Here is a 15220-nt window from a genome sequence, read left to right on the forward strand (position 1 = left end):
AAATTTCCTTTGTTGGTTATCATGACTATCACTGAAAAATCTGGAAGAACATATGCCAAAACATACAACCGCATGTTTTTTTGTCCAGTCATACATAAGAACCCAGCATAATTATTCTTGAATTAAAAAGAGAGTTATGCTCTTTTAAATACTGAGGCCCCATCTAGTATTCAGTTGATAAATTCAGTGAAGTGTATTTACTTCACTTTTGTTTATAGTGAAATTAAAAGTTGAAAGACCAAAAAATGTCTTACCAATGTAAATAAATTATGTGAAAAAACACTGCATACCACTTTATACCTTTATATGTCTTTAGCATTTCTATTTTGAGCAAATATATTGTTCTAATGTAGGACAACTTTTTAATTTTCCTTGTCTTACATTGTTTTATAAAATTTAAGAGTGAACTTTTAAAAACAAACAAGCAAACAAAAAACAAAAGAAGTTTGTCTGCTCCTAGAAGACAAAACCCAAAAAACATTGGGTAAATTAAAAAAAAACACACACACATTAGTTTTGCTTCTCTACAATTTAGTCATTATAGTAGAATATAAGTTTCAAACACACAAAACCTCGAGTCTCCTGGTGCATCTTGTGTTACCATCTCCTATTCCACTGGCATTCCTATGTCGGAGCAGAGTGTTCTTAGGATAATTTAGCTGAAAAAAAGAAAAAGAAAAAGGAAAAAAAAAGCTACAGTTCTTCCTTGTTGTCTATTCAAATATCCAGAGATGCCAAAGGGAATTCTCTCATTTTTTCTTTAGATGCTCTAGAAGGGAGCAAACTGTTTTAGTATTGTTTTTAACTTTGATGAATGATGAACTTAAATTTCATTCTGTTTTCTAATAAGAGAATGTAATATAGCATCTTATAAGAGAAATAATTTTGTCAGTATGGGACTTTTTTTTTTTTTAAACTATATAGTCAACTGTTCTTCCCAGAGTTCCTTAAGTCACTAATGGTCAGATAAGAAAAGGCTGCCAGGTGATCAAATGATAAACCTGAACAATAATGTCCAAGTTATAAGACTGTTTTGAGACTCATTTGAGACGATGTAAATCATTACAGATGAATGTTAACAAAAAGTGAAAATGAAGCAAATATGAGGGATTATTACTGACTGTTCAGTGAAACCGCATTTGAGTCCTACAAATCTTCAAAGAACAAGGCCCAAAGTCCCATAACTGTGTCTAGTTATGCCTAGACAACCAAGAATGTTCTCTAATTATGTCATCTATTAAAACATACTGATCATGTAGAACTCTGGATGATTTCTGAATCAAGGAAACCATCCACAGTCTGCCCAGTATTTTCTAGGCCTGGTTATTCTAACTCACCAGCAGAAATTTAAAATTTTAAGTAAGAATGATAACAAAAGTTCCAATACCTGTCATAGCTTCTTAAGTTTTGTCCCTCTCAACGTGTTTACAATGACAGCAGCACATATAACACCGATTTACTGACCTTTCAATATACAAAGATAAAGCTTCTGATTTGCCATTATGGGATTCATGCTTTATGCTTTGTTTGCTTTGTTTTTAAAAGCTGTGATGATTTTAAGCGGATCTACGTGCACTGTTTTCTTGTCTCCTGGCATCTCATAGCATGCACTTAGGAAACAGCTGGCAAAGTTTCAAGGTGCAAATCTGTGGCTAGGAGTGGAGAAACACTAACTGGCTTATGCACAGAAGGTCCAACAGCTCTGTCCTAATTAGCCAACTGAACAAAGACACAACTAATCAGTGCTTCCTCTCTATGCAAACCATTTGTCTTTAAAATAAAATGAAAAGCTGCATACTCCCTAAGTTGAGGAAACCAGAGGGAATCACAGCAATGCCCTCTCTGCTAGACTGCTGCTTTAATATTTACCAAACATCACCTGTGTACCTGAATAAACAGATAGGTAGTGGAGTAAATATCTAAGCATCTACTATTATGCCTACTGTTTAGGGAGTACAAAGATGAAGAAATTATGGTTATTATGCTTAAAGGGCAATGTAGAAGGCAAGAAAAAAAAAGGTCCACAAATAAAAGCAATCCAATACTATATTTTATTCCCTCAGAAGAGCACCAGATTTCAAGTCCTGATTAAATAAAAGTGTTTCTGCGATCCAATTGCTTTTTCCATGCCATTGTGCACATAAGCCATACCTCTGGGTCCTCAAAACAGCTGCTGTCTACATCCACATGGAATCTTCGATGTATACGTTTAAGCCATCAGACTTACACATGCACATAAGCAATATTTCGTTTATTTACCTGGAATTGTGCCTAAGTACCCATGCTGTTTCCCAGTTCAAAATGTCAACTTCTCCTCAATTGTCCTCACAATACTTAAAAACTAAATGAATCAGTCTGGCATTGTTCTCCCAATCTCAGTAGACTAAATGGAAGTCAGCACAAGAATCAGTTTTAGAACCAAAATAGGAGATGCCTTAGATTAATGTTATTTCTTGCAGATTCTAATAATTCAACAGTTTATTAAATACATGAGATGAAAAATTAACAAAACTTAACAGTGTTTGTGCTACCTCTCCAGCAAGTTAACACTTTTCCAGAGGATGGCTTGTTCTCTGAGAGAATTAAAATGCATGGGAGTAAATTATGCATGGAAAACACTTAAAACAGTTTAACAGCAGGCCATTTTCTAAGAGTCTAATTAAAGACTCATTGGAAGTTTTAAACATTTCACTCTAGCAGATATTTTGGACCTGACCTTGGTTACTTCTCTTACTGACGGTTGTTACTACTCAGTATTTTACTACTGACGTCTACTGCTGAGGTAAATCTGATTTAGGGCTTCAACTGCTCCAGTGTTAGCAGTGATACTAGAACAAAAAGGTTTCTTCCCAAGTGACCTCTTCAAGATGCTTCAGGATTTTTGAGGATACCTGTACCTCTTCCTTTGTTCACACATCTACCAGATGGAAAACAAAACAGTGGTTAGATGTGGGGATCAACAGTAGGCTGACAAACAGAATTCTGAGTTCAGAATATTGTGATTTTAGAAGTCAATAGTTTTATATGTTGTTCAGCTGTTTTCCTGACTACTGGGAAGTAGAGAGGAAGGAAAACATCTGAGATCATTAGAATATCTGCCTCTATTTTCCTTCTACCATTACCAAGAAAGAGCCAAGACCCAGAGAAAGACAAGTTTGGAAACTTTTCTTAAATGGCAGTTATCATGTTGATTTTAACAACTTTTCAACTAACCTTAACCATAAAATAAAAACGTATCCTATAACAACAATTCATCAGTCTAAGTGTTTCCACATACAATAGTACTTACCAAACTGTATTATGTTTGTGTGTCTCAGACATCAACTCTAAATTCATGGAAAGAAGGGCTGTGGAAGTCTTTAAAAGTTTTTGAACAGGTACATTTATCAACCTTTCCCCCTCTAAGTCCACATTTTTTCCACTGTACAATTCTGAACAAGACTCATTCATTCATTCAATAATTTATCAAGGGCCTACTATAAGCCAGGCATTAGGGATTCAGCAATGAAAAAGACACGTATTATCCATAAACAAATGAAAATGACAGCCTAAGACAGAAATGAACCAATTAATTATAAAATATTAAATATAATTATAGTGGGCTAAATAATACAAATGAGACCGCGATTGTGACAGAAGAATCTAGCTTAGTCTGTGGGTAAGGAAAATCTTCCTTGAGAAAGGAAATGTCAAGTTTTCTTTGATGTGAGTTGAGTCCTGGAGGAAAAATAAAATATAAACTAAAAGTACACGTGTGCGGGGACTTCCCTGGTGGTCCAATGGTTAAGAATCCGCCTTCCAATGCAGGGGACTCGGGTTCAATCCCTGGTCAGGGAACTAAGATCCCACATGCCGCGGGGCAACTGAGCCTGCATGCCACAACTAGAGAGAAGCCCGCGCACCGTAACAAAGAGCCTGGGCGCTGCAACTAAGACCTGATGCAGCCAAATCAATAAATGAATGAATATTAAAAAACAACAAAAAAAAGTACATGTGTGCTTCTGGGAAGTGGGAAGTGGAAGCAGAGAAAATTTATTCCCAAGTAGAGGGAACAGCATTACAAACATTAAAGCATAGGGAAAGACTATTGTTCTTTAGAGAAGTATTTTTCAAATGTGAATTAATATCAAACAGTAGATTATGAAACCAATAGAACAGAACAGAATAAAAAGAGATCACCACATATCAAAAAGGTGGGTATTGTTTTATAAAACTTTTGCATCAAATATGTTTATTTTTATAGTATTGGGTCATGATGTAAAATGTTTTCCTTACTCTGCAGCAGTCAAAATAGCTTGAAGCTACTGCTTTAAGGACTGAGGTCAGTAGGGCTTGAGGCTGGCATATAATGAATGAGGCTGGTGCAGCAAGCAGATGCCAGATAATGAGAGCCAGGTTGAGGATTCAGTCTTCAGGCTAACAATGCGGAGCCACTGAAGAATTTCAGTGCAGAAAAACAATCAGATTTAAATTTGAAAAAATTCCTTGAACTCTAAAATATGGAAAGCGGGTGGGATTGGGGGGGTGTCAAGAATAGTTACAGGGAGAGTAACTCAGAAGTTATTGTGTTCATTAAGTGATAGATGCTAGCTTGGGCAAGAGTAGTGGCAGAGAAATATAGATTCAAAACATAAAATATAAAATAAATGTAAAGAATACAAGTGGGCATTGAAAGTACGATAAGAGACTACCAAAGATGCAGAAAATAACTGAAATAAGAAACTGAATGGATGTTTAACAGCAAATTAGACACAGTTGAAGAGGTTGTTAATGAATTAGAAAACAGATCTGAAGAAATTACCCAAAAAGCAATGCAGCACAGATGACAGAGGTAAAAAAATATGAAAGGGAGGGAGGTTCTTCTGGAGTGAGAACTCAAAAACTTGAGGACCCAAGAAAAGGAAATACCCAGAGATAATTTTCCAGAACTAATGCAACACAAAAGCCATTTTCGGCATCAGGAGGCCCAGTGAAAACTTTTCAGTATAAATAGAAGAAAATTCACTTAGACATCTCATTGTAAAACTGTAGAACACCAATGAAAAGGAAATGCTAAAAGCAACCTGAGGGGAAAAAAATGTAATTACAAAAAGAATGGGGGCTTCCCTGGTGGCGCAGTGGTTGAGAGTCCGCCTGCCAATGCAGCGGACACGGGTTCGTGCCCCGGTCCGGGAGGATCCCACGTGCCGCGGAGCGGCTGGGCCCATGAGCCATGGCCGCTGAGCCTGCGCATGTGGAGCCTGTGCTCCGCAACTGGAGAGGCCACAATGGTGAGAGGCCCGCGTACCGCAAAAAAAAAAAAAAAAAAGAATGAACAAGAAAAAGGGTACTATTGTACAAAATAATGTCTTATTTATGAGGTTACAATGAAAAGGACAGACTATGGACACAAATAACAAGCTGAGAGAAAGATGACTGCAGTCGAAGCTTTCTTCATATTGTTGGCAGGGGGCAAAGATATTAATTTTAAGACATTAAGTTAAAAAATACAAGTTAAAATTTCTAGGGTGACCACTATAAAAATAGAATGTTTAGCTACCCAACTAGTAGAAGATCAAAGAAAAATGGAACCATAAGAAGGCAAGAAATAGAGTGGAAAAAAGACAAAGTGGAACATATAGAAAGCTTATAATAAGATGGTAGAAATAAACCCATATATGTTAGTAATCATAATAAAAGGAATGGATTTAACATTCCAGTTAACAGGCACATGACTGTCAGGCTGGTTCCAAAAACTCCAGATAAAAAGCTGGAAACACCCTGTGTTCATCAATCCTTGAATGAATTAATTATGGTATATTCAGACAATGGAATATTACAAAGCAGTGAAAAAGAATAGACTACAGCTGAATACAGCAACATGAATAAATCAATATGGGTAAGTTTCAGTGTTTACAAAGCAAGCCACAGAATACAAAGCATGATTTCAATTAAATACATGTCAAAAACATGCAAAACCAGGCATTTTTGCTAGGGATGTACATATAAAGAAATTAACACAAAGGTCATGGTAATGGTTACTTCTCAGGGGCAAAGAGGAAAATACAATTAGTGAGGGGCTCACAAGCTCTTCAAAGTTACTAGAACCATTCAATTTCTTAAGCTGAGTAGTAGGTAGGAGATACTGGTAAATGCGTATTTTATTTTTCTTTAAACTGGAGATATTATTTATATATATTCTTTTGTATATTTCATATGTTAAAAAGCATAAACACACTGCTTGTGAATATATAGTAACTTTAAAAAAAGATACACAAGCAACTATTTAAGCTTCATGAACTCTTTTTCTCTGACGTGTTCCCAGTGCCTGTAAAAACTGCTGACACATAGAAGGGTCTATTATTGAATGGAAAAAAATAAAGAGCACAAAAAAATTAATCAGTATGTAATTTGTGCTCAACATCTTACTGGGACAGTTTACCTGTTATCAAAACTTAAGGTTAAATCCAGAACCAAGTAATTTGTTTTTATGCAAACCTCAAATGTGCACTTCAACAATGAACAAAGTTTGGTAATGTGTAAAAATGGCCATTAGTTATATATAGTTTGATTATTTTTCTGATTGATACTGGTAATCCATAGTGGCATCATCTTTCTTCAAAGGGCAGCAATATTTGAAAAGCAAAAAGTGGTAGAAAATGTGAACATTAACTATTCATATAATGTATAATCTTGAAGGAGTGGTACATAAATAGAAAAAAAAATCAGAGATATTCATTAAAGTTTTGTATGTTCCAATAGGTTCTTTTGTGAGGCCAATAGCATCAGATGATTATACTGGCTTAAAAAACAAAACTAAACTAAACACCCTATTGCTCTCATTTGAAGATAATAGTGCCAAGAGACTTAAATGGTTTTGTGGATCAAGATTCTCATTTACAACCTACTAAACATACATCCCATAACCCTACGTAAACTTAGTCTGGAAGGATTTATAAAGCAATAATGATGTAAGGCGAGACAGTGTGACATAACTGAAAAAGCCTGTTTTCAATTCCTTGCTTTAACATTTACTAGGTATGACCCTGAGTAACCATCTGTGTATATTTCCTCATCAACAATATATAAATATTTGCACAAAAATTTCAGTGTTTCCAGGCATAAGTGAGGCACTCAAATGTTAGATTCCTTTTCTTTTCCTTAGGGTTATTTAGATATATAGGTGTAAAAATGCCTGACACATAGTAAATGCTTACTAGTCACATACTATCTTTCCTCCCTGCAGTTTTTACAGGTCCACTAAGACGTATTAAATAACTGTCAGACTTGCTTTTAATTGCTAGTGATATAATCACCTAGAAATCTTTGCTATTAACATGGCTTGGTTGAGCTATTTTAAGATAAAAAGTGAATATTAATGATGCCTTTAAGAATGTTTTGCCCTTGGGTCACTGGTGAGGATGGAAACATAAGCATCTTAAACATTCTTCCCATTTCAACATAGCCTGAGTAATACATGCAACTTTATATAACTACTGCTCCATTTCTTATAGCTCTGTACTTTTGAGCCATGGAATTAGCTCCTACACATGAGGTAATGAGGGTCTGCTTCTATCTAGTTACTGATATGCCACTTTATGGTACTTTCTCTATGAACCTTGATCATTTTGTATTACAAGTGATCCTCTAAACTTGGCATTTTCACAACACTGGTTATAGATGAATCAAAAATTAGCATTTGGCTTACCTTGACCAGGAATCCTCCTAGCTTCAACACCTTTGGATTACAGCTTAGAAGAACCAATACCACAAACCACAGCACAAGGGCCAAATCTGGCCTGTATTCTCCAAATTTAACTGTATGTTGAGGGTGGCCTGACCAGGTGTCAAATAAAAGAACAGTATGCACGTATCTTTTATCTTTGTACCATTTGTTGAGAGCAGAAACAGAAACTTCTGTTGTGACTGGGTTTTAGTTCAACAATCAAAATGAAACATCAAACCACTTCTAGGTAAAGGAGACCCAACCAGGGCTTTATATACTTCTTGAATATCTTAGGTGTCTATTTAACTCTGTGTTTGTGTGTGTGCGTGTGCGCACATGCACAAAATATTCAAGGAGGTATTTATAAAATTCAACTTATATTCCTATTTAAGTCTCGGTAGCTGCCTAGTGAGTGACTAAAGAGCCACTTTAAGGAATTAAGAAATAGCAGCCTTATTTGTTAATAGCCCCAAACTGGAAACCACCAAAATATCCTAAAATACGTACATGGTTAAACAATCTGGTACATCAATGCCATGGAATACAACTTAGCAATAAAAAAAACACAAACTACTGATATATATGGTAACTTGGATAAAGCGATCTCAAGGGCATTATGAGTAGAAAAAGCTAATCTCAAAAGTCACATATTGTATAATTCCATTGCTGTAACATTCTCATGACAAAATTATAGAGACAGAGAACAGACGAGTGGTTGCCAGAGGTTAGGGCTGGTTGGAGTAGGTGTGACTCCAAAGGGGTAGCATGAGGGAGATCTTCATGATGATGATAGCTCTGTATCTGACTGCAGCGATGGTTACCAAAAAAGTGATAAAATGGTACAGAGCTATTCACACCATTGTACCAATGTCAATACCCTGGTTTTGATACTGTATTATAGTAACACATGAGGAAAAAATTGGGAGAAACTAGATTAAGGCTGCATAGGACCTCTCTGTACTATTTCTGCAACTTCCTGTGAATCTATAATTATTCCAAAATAAAAAGTTTAAAAAAAATCACACACTTACATACACAAGGAAATATAATGACATAAATGAAACATAGCCAATTTTATTCAAATTCTCCAAAACTTATGCTAAATATGTTAATTGTTTATAAAATGTTTCACCTTTGTATAATGGTTTTATTATTTCACCTTTCTTTTATAGTTTTTTCATTTTTTCTGTACAGTTCTTCAGTAGAAGCCAGAGTCCTGAGTTGCCCAGTTAGGAGCCTAAAATACACAAAGAGAAATCAACAGGGTGAAAAGAAATACTTTCTGAAAAGCCAGTTTCAAAAAAAAGTGATACTAGCAAAGTTTTTTAGCAATACTCCTCCCAAACCATTCTCTAAGATTTTAACAACCTCTTCAATTACTAAATGCGAGGTGTCTCAGAACAACAACAAAACACATCAAAATACCATGTGATACAGTTTCTCACCAATTATAAAGTATGACAAGGACAATATCACCAATATTATAACCAAAATCAATACAAATTGATCCTTAAGCATATGGAAACAACCATTACATAAAAGTTATTTTTCAGGCTCAGTTATTCTGGACTTGGATGGAAAAGGCAAGGACAATAATTTCCTAATTCCTCCTTCTCTTTTACAACTGAAGGACTATGCTAAGGACAAAATCTGATGCTAAAACTTCAATCAAATGAGATCTTTGAATGTGCCTCAACAGTTTCCTAAAAATGTCCTACCCTCCAGTTATACATAATCATAATGACTAAAGAGCATTAGAGGTAGTTTGGAATCCCAAAATTACAAGGCCATACAAATTCCTTTAGTATCTAATATGCAGGATTTCTACCAAAAAGGGGGATATATTTTTCTGAAAATTAAATATGACTTTCAGATAAAATAAAATTTTATAAAATCAATATATATAAGATCAACATTTTTACAGAAGTAGTTCTTTAGATTTACTGAATAAAAGGAAAATGAATTTCAAACACTTGAGAGATAACACATGTAAGTTATCATCTGCCAGTATCAAAATGATGTGTTAAAAACACTGAGGAAATGAGATAATGAAGGCACACAGGAAGGGTAAAAGAAAAATAACCCAATTATGGTTAAAACTAGGAACACTTAATTTTTTTTGCTGCCTTAACTAACGCATAATACATCTAAGAGAAACCTTTTCCATTTAGTAATTTCTTAAATAAAATGTTTATAGCCCCAAAAATACAGAATCAGATACAACCAAAATTAATTTGTTCTCAAATGAAGTCCATATAACAATTATATTACATTATTGCTAAATCCCAGACAGAAGAGAAGATGTGTGGTTCTTACCTCTGATCTACTGTTCTGATTAAGTTTCTTCTCAATATTCATGGCCAACATCTGGCTTCTAAATGAAAGGCTTTTGGTCTTTTCAATCACTTGCTGATAGGGTGAGACTGCATTGTTACCCATAACCACATGACCCTACAATGAGACAGAGGGAAACTGATCCTGTAATGTTAACAACCAAGTTTCTCAGGTAAGTCATGAGGATGACATCACAACCTACATGTCTGCTGCAAATATTTTTATGCACAGAGATGACAATATTCATCCAACAACACAAAATAGGAGGTTGCTGTTGCCTTCAGAAAATTATTATACATTAAAACAAGAATTCTTAATAGAATAAATGTCCTAATAAAAACTTCTCCCCAAAGTATCAAATAATCAGCAACTGATATCTAGTATTTTGCACAGATAACATAATACTCACTAATTTAGAATCAATCTTGGCATCCAGTCTTGCATTTCTAATCAAATTTACAATCCACCTTTCAGCTTCTTCTGGAGTCATGTTCAGTTTATCTGCCAACATGCTAATGAAAAAAGAAAAAAATGACATTAACTGGGTCTAAAAACTTAGTTTCACATACATAGTCTTTGACCTATGCTCTGAATAGAAACTTTTAGGTACTTATGGGTCACCTTCTCTTAAATATTATGAGTCTTAAAAGTGCACTATTGATGTTTGTGCTATTATCTTGTACCATTCACAATCTATCTCATTTCACCAACCAGACTGTAAGATCCTTGAAGGTAGGGCCCCATATTCTGTATTACAGAAATCCTATTACAAGGAACATCAGTAGTAAGAATAATAAAATGTAACACGTAACTAAAACTCAGGGCCGCTACATATGTTTGTTATAAATTCTAAGGACACTCCCTAGAACTAGAACACTATATAACCTAAATGACCACTGAATTTAAGGGAAAAGAGACAGACACACATACACAGAAAACCCGAAAGGAGAGGGGGAGGGAAAAAGATGACAGACACCAAGACCCTGATCTAAAGCCTTTGATGTCATCAACCAATCTGCATTTTCTAATTTATGGTCAGGTTGAAAAAGAGGCCACTGCAGAGCTTAATTTATCAGGATTAACACAAACACAAGCCTTGCTAGTAGGTAAGCCAGTCAGTCACCTGATGAAAGAGTATCTACATATGCATGTATAGTATTTGGAAGGATGGTATACATATATGCATATACACAGGTGTTAGACACAAACATTAACTGCCCCCTTTTACTTGTCTTCACTGAAGATATTGCACACTTGCTAGGCCTTTTAATGTTATCACTGGTTTAATGAAAAAAAAAAAACCTAGAATATCAGTAACAAAATAATTCCTTAGAATATTATAAACTAAAATTCCTGATCTGATTGCATTCCCAATTTTATAACATAAATATTCAAGACATTGCCAATCATATAATTATGTAATTCCGGAGCTCTCAACCTAAAAGTAACCAATCAAGTTAATAAAAATACCTTTATGGGAATAATATAATCTGTGCTATCCCTATTTTATATGTTTATTGTCAAAGAGAAGACTTTCATTCAAAATGTAAAAATTAAGTTAGGCTATCAATAAAATCATTACACACTAAATTACAAACTAAAGCTATGAAGACAATCATTTAAAATTTATCCCTAAAATATGCTTGATGTTAAAAACATCATGATGAGTATGAGCCAACTCAACCATAAAACTCCCTGGATTTACATGTCAAATTCTGTTGTCTGTCTTTTTATGGTTAATTTTGCTGTAAGTACACATTCTCAGCAAACACAAAGAATAATTAGTCCATGACTACTACTTCAATTTCATGATCAGGTTTCATCTTAGTCTCTTTGTTACTGCTCTCTAACCAAACCTTATTTTATTTAAGCTACTAGAAGTAGGGAAGTGTGTCATTTTACTGAAAGAACCAGGCTTTTTTTTTGACTAGGAAAAATTCCTGCAGCTGGTGTTTCCTGTGGCTTCCCAATAAACTCCTTGTGTTTCCTGCAGGTACTTGACTTAGAGATGTGTAAATTTCATTCTCCTGGGCTTCCCTGGTGGCGCAGTGGTTAAGAATCCGCCTGCCAATGCAGGGGACAAGGGTTCAAGCCCTGGTCCAGTAAGTTCCCACATGCCGTGGAGCAATGAAGCCTGTGCGCCACAACTACTGAGCCTGCGAGCCACAACTACGGACGCCCGCGTGCCTAGAGCCCGTGCTCCGCAACGAGAAGCCAACGCAATGAGAAGCCCATGCACCACAACGAAGAGTAGCCCCTGCTCTCCGCAACCAGAGAAAGCACGCACACAGCAAGGAAGACCCAACGCAGCCAAAAATAAATAAATTTCATTCTCTTCTGTGCTGCTAAAGTAACCAACTGCCTAATACTTTTATTTGAAGCTGCTACTCTAAAGGTAAAGAACATATTTTCCAAAAGATGTTACTTTATCGACTCTTGTAACAATTTCTCTTTTGTATGTCTCCTGCATTCCCCCAAAATACAACTCTTTAAAGTGAGGTCAAGACCATTTTACTCTGAAAAGCACAAATGAAAATAATTTATACTGAATATATTAAAACTCCAATCTTCAAGATCTCTATATACTGCTTTTCAAAATAGACGTTATTCCTAGTAGCTACTAATTGTGTATAGTTGGTTTTATACAGATTTTTAAAAATTATAATATAGAACCTGTTTATGCAGGCTGTTTACATAATTAAAATTATAATGAAACATTCAGTCTCAAGCCTAAGTTACTGATCAGATTCCTCTTCTTGCTGCCTATAACAAACTGAGAAGTCCTATCAATTATCTCTTTAACCACTGCCTCTAATCTAAGTTCCCTACCAAACTACTCTCATCTTGAAAGACTCTCCTCTTCACCAACCAGACTAAACCTCTCTGTTCATTAAACATACCATGTTTTTAACCACTTCAGGACCTTTGCACATGCTGTGCCTTCTGCTTAAAAGGCTAATCCACCTTTTTCTTCACTAAGCTATGTGTTACATGGCTATCAGCTAAAACAGCACCCTCATCAGCCTTCCAAGACACCTCTGCCAATCATGACAGATCTGTTTGATGCTTTCATGGCCCCCTATTTTTTTCAGAGCATTCATAGAGCTGTAGTTGTTTTACTGAGTATCGGCTTTCATGATAGACTGTATATGTACCCCAAGAGCATGCATCATAGCTTCTTTGTTCACTGCTATATATCCAGCAATTAGCACAGTCTACAGGAGGCAATTAAATAAATACTTATTGTCTGATTCCTACCCTAGTCACTACCCTAGGGCTCCATTACTATTTCCTAATTTTCTAATTAATCTACCTCGAGTCTCTCCTTAATCTATTTTACATAGTTGTCAGCTTAGTCCTAAAACTCAACTACCAGTTTATTCCTAAATTCCTTTCAAATCTTTAATAGAGCCCTTCTACCAAAACAATAAAATTCAAACTTCCAAGTTTCTCTTTCATGGTTCTCTACAATTTAGCTACAATCTACCTTTCCAGCCTTCTCTTATTCTTCCTCATTAATACCACACACCAACCAAATCATTCATTCAACAAAATATGAACTATGTTAGATGTTTGTGACAACATACAGTCTGCTCCCCACTTTCATAAAGTTTAAAGCTGGAGACTGGGAAATAGGGGACAATCACCTAATACCCCAAATATATAAACTATTTTTAGTGTAAGGATAAAAAAGTGAAAGGAGCTATGTGAGTGCAAAAGGGTTTAACCAGTTCCAGTCTGGAAGTTTGAGGACGGTTTAAGTAAAGAAATATTTAAGGTCAAATTTTAAGATAAAAGAAAGAAAATTCTACGCTGTATAACTCTACCTAGAATTTTCCATCCCTCTTTTTTCTTTACATACATATTCTAAGTCTCATATTCCATCATAGTTAGAGCAATCTGGCAACATGCAGCAAGACCCACAAATGTCTGCATACTCTGACCCATAATCCCACTTTGGGGATTTACTGTTTTGCAATGTGCTTGTTGATCCTTTACTTTTAAATCAAGTCAAAGAAAAACTTGAAATAAGGTCCGAGAAGTATCAGTAAATTATTGATGGTATCTCAGATTATCTAGGCTACCAATTACTCTGAGAATAAGTAAGAGAACGTGGCAATAATCCAGTTTCTTTCAAGTAACAGGAAAATATACACAGTAAAAGTAAATAATAGAAATCCTCAAAGTCCACAATTCTCTTACATTCTACTGATTTTATGAAAATATTAGTAAAGGTTTAAAAATAAAAATTTAATATCCTATTAAAGCTTAAAAAAACAAACTTGCCTTAAGCTATCCTACACCATGTTAATTTTGTGTTTTTAAAATAATTTAGTTTATCAATAAATTAAAAGACAAAATGTATCAAAAGGCAGAATTTCTGAGAAAAATACCTAATTCAATCTAGGTTTCAAACTCAAAAATAACTTCCAGATTATTTAGATTACACTAAAAATCTCAACCCTGTCAGTAGGCATCTTAAAGAAAATATTTTAGGCTTAAAGACTTATATTTAAGACATGACACCATAAAACTCCCAGAAGATAACATAGGCAAAACATTCTCTGACATAAATCATACCACTGTTTTCTTAGGTCAGTCTCCCAAGGCAACAGAAATAAAAGCAAAAAACAAACAAACAAAAAATAACCAAATGGAACCTAATCAAACGTAAGCTTTTGCACAGCAAAGGAAACCATAAACAAAACAGAAAGACAACCTACTGACTGGGAGAAAGTATTTGCAAATGATGCAACCAACAAGGGATTAATTTCCAAAATATACAAACAGCTCATACAACTCAACAACAACAACAAAACAACCTAGTCCGAAAAAATGGGCAGAAGACCTAAACAGACATTTCTCCAAAGAAGACATACAGAGATGGCCAATAGGCCTATGAAAAGATGCTCAACATTGCTAATTATTAGAGAAATGCAAATCAAAACTGCAATGAGGTACCACCTCACATCAGTCAGAATGGCCATCACTAAAAAGTCTACAAATAACAAATGCTGGAGAGGGTGTGGAGAAAAGGGAACCCTCCTACATTGTTGGTGGGAATGTAAATTGGTGCAGCCACTAGAGAAAACAGTATGGAGGTTCCTCAAAAAACTAAAAAGAGTTGCCATATGATCCAGCAATCCCACTCCTGGGTATATCCAGACAAAACCATAATTC

General features: G+C 35.2%; 1 protein-coding gene across 3 annotated transcripts in view; it reads right to left on the reverse strand.

The window, feature by feature from the left end:
* Window positions 1–561: 561 nt before the first annotated feature.
* EIF3E (eukaryotic translation initiation factor 3 subunit E) overlaps window positions 562–15220 on the reverse strand; it is a 59064-nt gene continuing 44405 nt past the window's right edge. The window contains exons 11-14 of one of the 3 annotated variants that reach the window (XR_009536351.1): window positions 10449–10551; window positions 10022–10156; window positions 8838–8942; window positions 562–659 (exon numbers count right to left, since the gene is read on the reverse strand). Coding sequence is in view for 1 of the 3 variants with exons in the window: in XM_060127606.1 (XP_059983589.1) it covers window positions 8904–8942; window positions 10022–10156; window positions 10449–10551 (277 nt within the window). In the remaining 2 variants the exon portion in view is untranslated. Of the gene's footprint in view, window positions 660–2032; window positions 2918–8749; window positions 8943–10021; window positions 10157–10448; window positions 10552–15220 lie in introns of those variants that run through there. The other 2 variants (XR_009536350.1, XM_060127606.1) reach the window with 2 other exon arrangements.

The sequence above is a fragment of the Lagenorhynchus albirostris genome, chromosome 17 (genome assembly GCF_949774975.1).
Source record: "Lagenorhynchus albirostris chromosome 17, mLagAlb1.1, whole genome shotgun sequence".
NCBI lineage: Eukaryota > Metazoa > Chordata > Mammalia > Artiodactyla > Delphinidae > Lagenorhynchus > Lagenorhynchus albirostris.